Below are 9,686 nucleotides of genomic sequence, written 5' to 3' on the forward strand. Positions count from 1 at the left end.
ATTGGGACAAATTCATTATATATATGTATTTTGTAATCAAAACAAAAGGAGTTATAAAGGAAAATAGTCTTATTACCTTAAATAATCATATGCTAAACTTTCTTGTATTGGGGCCTTGATTGGGCTCAAAGTTGATCTGTTATAAAATTACAATGGATCGGATAACTATCAATTTGCAACATTTTTCTATGTCACAAAATTTAGTAATCTTTTTTTTTACTATAAGAAATAGGATGGATATAGAATAGTTATTATTTAAAAAATTAACAAACTTAAATATTATTAATTATAGATATAAAATTTACATAAAATTCATCAGGGAGATAGAATTGAAGGGAGACAGATCTTTTGATCCAAAAAGGCTGGACCAGTTCATGGTCCAACCTTTGTATTAGTAGGGAGCAATGCGTCCCCACCTATTAACAGGTGGAGGTCATTACCTCCCATCAATCCCTTTATCCCGATCTAAGAGTGGACCAGAACAAGAGGACCAGAAGATTCGATCCCGAATTGAAACATGCGAAGAACCCTAGCGGAGAGAAAAACTGAGTGAGTATAATTCCCAATCCATTTTCCCATTTAATAGATCCAAATTATTATGCATGTTTTATTTATTTATTTATTATTATTGTTATTATTTGCAACGATACATTCCAAAACAGAAAAGGCCAAAACAGACACTCAATGCGAATCCTGAAGCAGATTTCTGGAAGCAAAAACACTTACAGTAATCAACATGCACATGTCTACTCAAACCCTACACTTCACTCACTCACACTCATCCTAGTAAAAGCACTTCCATTTTATCTTTTCAACTTGTGTCTAGTTACATATCTCACCATGTGTCACACAAGGCAAGTCGACAATGTGGTCCGACCCCTGATCGGTTCGGTAGAGTATAGTTAAATTGGCATCCCTAATTACCAACCTAAACAGTCACTTGTTGACCAAAATGTAGTATCCTCTATGATGCACTTACTATAATTGAACTATAGCATCTACTTATTTTGTTTAGCAAAACTTATGTAAACTAGGGTGGTAAACCGTCAAGTTAAGGTTTGTGGTATTCAAACTTGTTTGATAATAAGGTAACCAAGTCAATCCTAAAATGAACCAAGTCGTTAAAATAATTCTTCAAGTTTAACTTTGTTTCTTTTTTACAGGCTTAACCTTGGTTCGTACATGTTACAGAACTTTCAATTTAAGTTTCTTTATTTTTTGAAACTTTTGCATTTTTAAATTTACTTGATTGGTTGTTGAGCTTGATAATATAAATTTATTTGTTCATTTTAATTTTTTTATTATTTATTTACTATTTTTTATATGAGTTTTGTTGATGAATATGATTCACAAACAATATTTGTTCATGAACATTAACGAGTTTAATATAAATGTATTCAAACTTATTTATTTAATTAGTTTAATGAGTTATTCAATTTTATTTATTTAATTATCATGTGTGTATTTAACAAAAAGTAAATAAACTTTTACTAAGTCAAACGTTTGGAATATTTACAACCCCTACTTAAAATGAATTTCTTTCGCAAAAAATTCCCATTGAGCTATTAGATTGAAAGGGTTAGATGAAACTCATTTAGCTTAGATTGATTCCACTTAAGGCGAGGCATCCCATACGACAAAATCTCCTGTCTCCTCGAAAATTTTGTGTAAATTCTCCCTAGGATTCTCAAGTATACACGAGACGGCTAGCCGATAGCACTCAAGCATCGATCGGCCGGATCGGGAGGGACCAAATCATGATCCCTAATCATTATATAAAGAATTCCAAAACACACAGCCAGCTCTGAATCATTGAAGGCTTGTTGGCATGAATTGAACTGGGATGGGTACTCAGACAAGAGGGAATTAACTAAGATTAATTAAATGCTGGAAATTAATTAAGTGATGATCATGATGGTTTTTAATTATTAACTGGGGTCGACTCTGCATGCATATCTCAGTACTTGTTATGTCGCTTTTGGATGCATGGCATGTGACAAGCGAGATAGGCCCCATTTTATTTTTATAAATTAGTTAATAAATAATTAACTTATTAATAAATAATGGAACATGAGTTTGCCATTTCGGCAATAATATTAAGCAGTGTGTTCAGCCTTCACTGACCATCTCTTCCTCTTGTCGGGGTGATGTATGATCTAGTTTAGTTTGGGGTTTGACCCGATCGAACGTAACTACCGTTACGCCCGTATTTACTTTTTACATTGTGTATTTATGTTTGAGATAGATAGATATAATGGCAATGTATTAGGGCATGAAGGTGATTAGGTTGGATTTTGATTTTTTTATTAGGGTTTTTGAGTTGTTACAATGAGTATCAAAAGCTATTCAAATCTATTTATTTTTGGATTTTTAAACCTCAAATGCATTGTATTTCATCCATAAAAACGAACCCGACATCGTAAAACAATCTAACATTTTGAATTGAGTCAATTGAATCGAGTTCATCATGTTATTTCTTGTGAACACTTCAATAGATACATGCTAATTAATACGCTACTAATTTAAGATGATTGATACTAATAAATTACTTAACTAAATCTTTTTAAACTTGAATGACAATGGATCCAATATTCAACTTACAACACCATAACAATAAAACAAAATGATAGATATACAGTTTGATCATTAATCCTAGTTTAATAAAACCTGAATAATTCAATAGAAAAACAAGCAAAATGCATCATTATATTGCTAATCTTCTCAGACAAGTGCCAACAAAAACACTGCAAATAACCCTAATTCTGAGCTAACTTCTTCAACTTGCTAAATATAGATCGAACAATAATCTTTTCTTCAAATTATGGGGGCTGTCAATCTTGATCGAACAAACTCTATTGACTGATCCCATCAGATAAAAAAAACTAGAAAAAAACCACAACTCCAGTCCAAATTTGAAAACCCTAATCAGTGAGAGGCATTAAATTCTACCTGCAGGCCAACCCTGTCAGCGCCTTCAATGCTCACCAGTGTCCTATTATTAATATATTTCACGATCAAATTTTGAAGAATTTTGGCAATTAAATCAATAACAAAAGGAGATGAAATGAAGATCGATATCCATGTAATGAATAAAATTATTTACAGGAGTTTAATTTTTGCTTAATCGCATCGAATAATTATTGATTAGACGTCAATGATCTTGATTAATTTGGTTTGTTGCTCAGTGGACGTCGCAGCGGAGGGCGGCCTTGATCTTGAGCAGCGTGCAGGAGACGAGGCCGTTGACCGTCTCCAGCGACTCCGCCGTAAGCTCCGCCGTCCGGTGGCTGACTTGGAACGCCACTGTCAGAAGGGAGCCTCCGGCTGGGGTCTCGGCGTCGGGGAGGATGGCGAAGCCGGACGGCAGGATCGCCACGAAGCCGTCGTCGCCGCCGTTCATCATGTGGTGCAGCGCCGGCGCGTCCACCGCCGCGTACACCACCGTCGCGCCGGCGGCGTCGCTGCACGTCTCCTGCAGGATCAACTGCTGCGATGTCTGGAAAATAATAATAATAATAATAATAATAATAATTAAATTGCTTTCTATTTGTAATTTTTTAAAGAGTTTGGATGTGATTGTAGTTGTGCATACTGAGGAGCGCAGTAAGGACACGGCGTTGACGGAATCGTTAGCGGACGTGGCGACGTGGGCCATCTCGTAGACGGCCCCACCGTTGGCGAGAATGTCCCACCGACACCGGAATCCCGCGTCGCTGAGGAAGTCGAAGAGCCGGCGCGGAACCACCGGCAGCCACACCGCGGTGGCGGCGCTCAGAACCACCCCCGGAGGCTCCCCTGCCTCCGTCACGCTCTTCCGCATCGACACCCGCACCGCTTCCTCCGCCGACTGCGCCTCCTCCACCGCCACCTGCTCCACCGCGCTCCACTCCCCTGCCGCCGCGGCCGCGGGCCGGCGCACTACTCCCGCGCAGAACGCCAGCGTCATCCGCTGCGCGAGCTTCATTATTCTCCGCCGCCCGACGCCGGCCATCATCGCCGCCGCTAAATGCAATGAACAAGTAATCAATCGCGCGCAGAAAGCTAACGACGCCGGCAAATAAAACAACCCATACCGGTATCGTCGCCGGAGGCCGCGGCAGGAGACATGAGAAGGCGGAGCGACTCGCACCTGCGATGAAGTCCCGCGACCCATCTTCCGGCGCCGAACCCGAGGCCGGATCGGAGCAGCGATCGGTACATCGGATGGACTCCGGCTTCGTCGTACTCTGCGTGCTCCACCCATATCAACTGTGTTCAGATACGGCATCGCCGTTAAAGATTTTACTTTTTTTTTTTCTCATGAATCACAAGATTCGACATGAACAATAAAAAAAGTAGAAAACGAGGAAATATAAAATTCGGAAAAAGGGGGAAAATTTTGAACCTTGGAGTAGCCATTGGGCATGTCTTGCACCAAGCAACCGGAGGGCAGTCGCCGGCAGCTCGAAGAAGCAAGCCCGCCGTCGACGGAGATATCCACGATGGCCCAAAAGCCGTCGGCGTGCTGCTTACAGAACCTGAGGAAGCTCACCTCGCGGACCGCTACCAATGGCGACAAGATTTGCAACTCCGCTCGCATCTAAATTATGAAATTTTAATCAAAATCTGATGAGAATAATGAAAACAAACTGCAGTTTATGGATCGCTCACGATTTGAAGCGCGCCGTCTCTTGTTCCGGCGACGCCGCTGGATATTACTTCGGTTGCAGTCGCTTTGGCGACGATGGTAGAGAACATTTCCGCCCATCGATCCTACGGAATTTGATGGAAATTGTAAGTAATTAATGGAATATATGCGCGAATCTTATGTCATTAATACGAAGAAGAGATTGATTGTATTACGGGATCCATGAATGTCTCGACGAGGGCGACGCTGCTTATCAGCACGATGCCGGTTTCTCTCGACGCCTCCGACACATATGCCGCCGGCGATGGCATGATGAGGCGGCGGAAGTTTCGGTGGTACTGCTCGTGGTTGAGAGTTTCTGCTCCGGCGACGCCTTCCACGAAGCTCCGGACCCAAAGCGGCTCCTCCATCTGCGCCATGGCGACGAGCTCATCCATCGCGGCCAGCGCAAGGTCGACCACCAAGCTCTGATCGCTTCCCATCGTCGGTAGAGGCGGCGGCGCGATCGAACTCATCAACGGGTCGTATTCCGGAAAAACGGTGATGGAAGGTGCCACCGCGAAGCTGTTTGTCATCCCCACGCCGAGCTCGAGCATGGAACTCGGCGCCTGCAGGGAGGAGATATCGATGGGCTTGCCGAGGAACCTGCTGGCGAGGGTGCAGACGCGGCCGAGCTCCTCCTTGAGTCGCGCATTCTCGATGCGGAGCTGTTGCTCTTCCATCGAGATCTCTCCGAGCACCGCCGGAGATCCGCAGTTGTCGCACACCGGAGTACACATCGCCTCACGGATGGCCATGTTCTCCGTCCGCAGCTTGTCGTTCTCTTGCCGAAGAATCGTATTCTCGTGTCGCTCGATTTGAGTCTACGTACACAATCGATCGCGTCAAACCCCAAATTTTAACGCAGAAATCGAATCAAAATGCAATTTTTAACAATGAATCACTGAAGATTAATATTTTTCACCTTCATTTGGGTGCGTCTGTTCTGGAACCAGAACTTGACTTGCCGAGTCTCCAAGCACAGCCGCTTGCTGAGATCGTGCCGTTGCTTCTCGTCGGGGTGAGGACACTCTTTGAACAATCTGCAAGTACATCAATTGATCAGAAAGAAAAAGAAAAAAAATCAAATCAAATCATCGATCTATCGATCGCGCTTACGCTTCGAGTTCTTGAATCTGCTGCGGAGTGTGACGATGGTATCGCTTCTTCTTGCGAGAATTGCTATTGTTGTCGTTCACCTGGTCTAGATCGTCTCCGGAGATAGCTTCCAAGTTGTCGCTTCCCGATCTGCTTTCATTCTCATCTTCTCGGTTCCGCTTGGAAGAATCCCCATCGCTGCCGCCGCCGCCGCCGCCGGCCATCATTGGCTGCACGACAAAAAGGCGCCGTATGAAGCAAACTTTGCAAAAAAAAATCGCCATCAACTTTCAGTCGATTACCAGTCCGAGAGAGAGGCCGGAAGAGATAAAACCAGCGTCGCCGGACAATCTTAGTCGCGGCGGAGACAACTTCCCGACGGTCATGGCTGCCGCCGCCGCCTTGCCCCCAAAACTCTTCCAAGACGCTTCCTTTTTCTCTCCGGCCCGATCCCTCTCCTCCTCGCTTGATTGCGCTCTCATAATCTCAATCCCCAGCCTAAGATCAAGTTTTTACCGACTCTGGCTGATATGACCTCGATCAACAGTGATCAGAAGAAGAGAAAAGGTGGACACAGATCAAAAGATACTGCACAAAACAAAGGAAAGAAGCAGAAACGCAGCGATCACTGATCAGAGAAGGAAAAGCGACGAACTTTACTGCAAAACCCCCTCCAACTCCGCCTCCTCTTTCCTTTATCTGAAAAAGAGATCAAAAAAGCAAACCTTTTCCGTCTCCTTTTCCTGATCACCGCCTTTCTTTCCTCAAAAAAGAAAAAAAAAATCAACTTGAACCCCCCCTCAAAAAGATGGTTTCGATCGAGGATACACGATCGAACGCGATCGATTAAAAAGGCCGTAATTTTGGACTCTTCGGCTGCCTCACACATCAATAATAACAACAGCAGAAACACGAATAAGAACAACCAATAGATCAAACTTCGTCCCTGTTCATCCGACCCTACCAGCGCATGTCCTTGAGCGCAGATTTCCATTTCTTCGGATTTTAAACATAAGCAAAGATCCAAATCCAACATGACGATTAAAAAGAGTTTGACTTCGCAGGAGTCTTACTCCCCGGTCGAAGTTTAATGGCTCTGCTTCAGCTTTCCGACACCAAACTGCTATTTTTTTTTCGGATTAAGGGATTAAAAAAATCAATAAAAAAATGAAGAAATTTACCAAATGAAAAGGATGGGAGTGAGACAGCGATGGCGACGGCACGAAGATTGAGGAGGAAGAGAGGAGGAGGATTGGAGGAGGATCGATGGGAAGAAGGCGACCCACGAGGGCTATAAACTTGCAGGAAGGGGTAGATACTTACGGGTTTGTAACCGGTCCGGTTCAGGATTCTGAGCGCTTGAACCGAGTGCCGCCGGATCGGGGAGGGATTGATTGACTCACACGTTGAGTCGGTGGCAGGCGGTGGTGCGCGTCTCCGGTAGCTGGAGCGTGCCGGCGAGCGGGGAGAGATTAAAATAAATGGGCGCGTGCATCCTATTTCTTTTCGATGCTGCAGAGCATTTTGTGGTGGCTGACTTACAATATCATAGATAGCCGTTGGATTCGATGATGATGATTAACCGGTGGCCGTGATGGTGAAGCTGTGCAATATTGATTATGCCGGATCCGAAAATTAAATGGGAGCAAGCAGGCACCGACATCCCCAAAACTACGAAGTTTCCTGTATTGCTTAATCTTGTTATGCTTACAATGGCCGTTCGATCTGGCAGTGATGAAAAATTGGTGAGATCTGTACGTCGGATGTTTCGGTGATGACAGAAAAGTGCAACGAAGATTGGACCGGATCCGTCCCATAACTTGTTTTTTTTGAATAAAAAGCAGCTTCGATATCTTGATCTTGCAAAGTAATGTATCACCGTTGGATCTGGAGCGGATGATAAAAGGGTCCAATCTGGCCGTACGATTTGCTCTTGGTGATGGAACGGTGAGCTAGAGGTAGGACTGGAACCTGGATTCTCTCTCCCTGCTCATTGGTTGCCATGCATGGCCAGGCGTTGACTTTGTTGTCGGACATTTTGACTGTGTTTTTTGATTTGTTTTTAAAAGGGTAATTTTGCATGCAGTCCCTATTGACAAACAAATCTTTGCATGCAGTCCCCACCCATTAAAATCATTATTTTCACTCCCCAGTTAAGTATCTTTACCAAATTGCCCATGATATTTTTAGGTACAAAAAGTCTAAAAATCAGTATAAATCCTCTTAAATTGAGTATATTAACTTAGAATCTAGTATATTTTTTATCAAATTGAGTACGATTCTAAACCCTAAACCCTAAACCCTAAACCCTAATCCTAAACCCTAAACCCTAAAAAATAAGAGGAACAATTTTGATAGAAAATATACTCGATTTTTAATATAAAGTACTGACTTTAAGAAGAATTATACTCATTTTTGGACTTTTTGTACTCAATTTTGAAATTTTTGTACTAAAAAAATCTGAGGAGCAATTTAGGTATCAATATTTGCATGAGGGAGTTGAAACAAGTAATACTTTGCATGCAGGGAGTGGAAACAAAGTTTTTTGGACATGGAGATTGCATACAAAATTAATATTATGATTGGGAATTTTTCTCTAATTTACCCTTTTTAAAATCTTTATGGAAATAAAAAAAGAGGGAAATTATATTTAAAATGATATATAAAAGGCACCTTACTTTTTATGGAGTCGCAGAAAATGACGATTTAGTCAAGGTAAAGTTTTTTAGGTTTGGAAAGTCAACTAGGAGAAATATATTTAGGGTAAGTGGCTATCCATTGCATATATTATATATATTTGTGAAAAGCTATTGTGAGGTGGATAATTGTCGTGAATAAAACGGCGCTTTACTATTTTTAGCCTTGCGTTGCGTATCTATGTCTCATATTACACCTTTCATTTTTAAATTCCTTAAAATATCTTGTAATAAAAATTAAAATATTTATTATTTTAAACTTAATGCTCTATGGTACCATAGAACGATCCCCTTATAGGTCAAAGAGAGGTAAACATCTCCACCTATGTGATTCGACTTTAGGTCTATAATCTATCTAAACAAGCTCGATATTTGTGGCACGGGTCAAATTCTTAGCTCTACCTAGACTGCAGGAGGTCCTACGAAACCCAAATGCTTGACTACCCAAGCACCTTAATTTGACATTGGTCATTAAATCCTAAAGTGTCTGCAGCACAATTTAATAATCCAACATATCAGATTTATCATCTACCATAAAAAAAAAAATACTCTACATTATGTCATAAAAAAAAATACTCTACATTATGTCATAATTGAGAATTGAATCACAAGTAGTTGAAAAATTATAAGAGCATCCTACAGTGGCACAATGGCTTGGAGGCTTTGAGTTACTTTAACATTAGAGCAATATGTAAAATCGTCACCTTAGCGACTCCTTCAAGTTAGTCATACGCTCTCTAAAAGAAGTAAATCATAAGGGATATTTATTTTAGCATAGTCACACTTTATATGGAGGAGATTAGACACCCAGTAAAATATTTTGCACCCACTAAATATTGACGCTAAAATCTTTTGAAGTAATCATTCATGCAAGGACCAACTAAGTCAACCCATGAGAACTTCAAGTTACTCTAACATTTATGTAAAGGGTCATATGTTGTGATCCCCCACAATTACTCCACGTCATTGAGAGGAAATAAATTAAGAAATCGAAGTTAGCCATCATATGAGAGGATAATTCCTCGATCTTTATCAGGATTTGACCCTTGTTCAATTCTACAAATATGTCATGTGATAACTAACTCGACTACGCAGAACATTAAGTTACTCTAACATGTGGTAAAAAAGACGATTCGCTTGCCCCCACCATCCCCGCCAAGTCGTCTCTAGGTTAATACAAGTAACTATTAGTCATTAGTGCAAGTGGCGAAGGCATGGAGAAAGAC

At 41.7% G+C, this 9,686-nt stretch overlaps 1 protein-coding gene across 2 annotated transcripts; it reads right to left on the minus strand.

Moving 5' to 3' along the window:
- Positions 1–3,060: 3,060 nt before the first annotated feature.
- On the minus strand, positions 3,061–6,757 carry LOC122043159 (homeobox-leucine zipper protein ROC5-like). Of its 2 annotated transcripts, XM_042603643.1 has the most exons (10): positions 6,490–6,757; positions 6,067–6,352; positions 5,786–5,994; positions 5,592–5,709; positions 4,843–5,490; positions 4,651–4,752; positions 4,385–4,579; positions 4,074–4,248; positions 3,593–4,002; positions 3,061–3,496 (listed from the first exon to the last, which is right to left on the minus strand). In XM_042603643.1, the coding sequence occupies exons 2-10, from the start codon at positions 6,244–6,246 to the stop codon at positions 3,182–3,184; spliced, it is 2,352 nt and encodes a 783-aa protein (XP_042459577.1). In that variant the 5' UTR covers positions 6,247–6,352; positions 6,490–6,757; the 3' UTR covers positions 3,061–3,181. The 2 variants fall into 2 exon arrangements, with proteins under 2 accessions (XP_042459577.1, XP_042459576.1); XM_042603642.1 differs by having other exon boundaries at positions 6,067–6,757.
- Between the last annotated feature and the right edge of the window lie 2,929 nt (positions 6,758–9,686).

This window comes from Zingiber officinale, chromosome 2A (genome assembly GCF_018446385.1).
Source record: "Zingiber officinale cultivar Zhangliang chromosome 2A, Zo_v1.1, whole genome shotgun sequence".
Lineage (NCBI taxonomy): Eukaryota > Viridiplantae > Streptophyta > Magnoliopsida > Zingiberales > Zingiberaceae > Zingiber > Zingiber officinale.

Excerpts from the sequence above, each read along its gene's own strand:
- LOC122043159 (XM_042603643.1), bottom strand. The coding sequence starts at position 6,246 with ATGAGAGCGCAATCAAGCGAGGAGGAGAGGGATCGGGCCGGAGAGAAA. Across the intron at positions 4,003-4,073 it reads GGCCTCCGGCGACGATACCG|CGGCGGCGATGATGGCCGGC; the intron begins GTATGGGTTGTT and ends CATTGCATTTAG. Across the intron at positions 3,497-3,592 it reads TGTCCTTACTGCGCTCCTCA|ACATCGCAGCAGTTGATCCT; the intron begins GTATGCACAACT and ends ATTATTTTCCAG.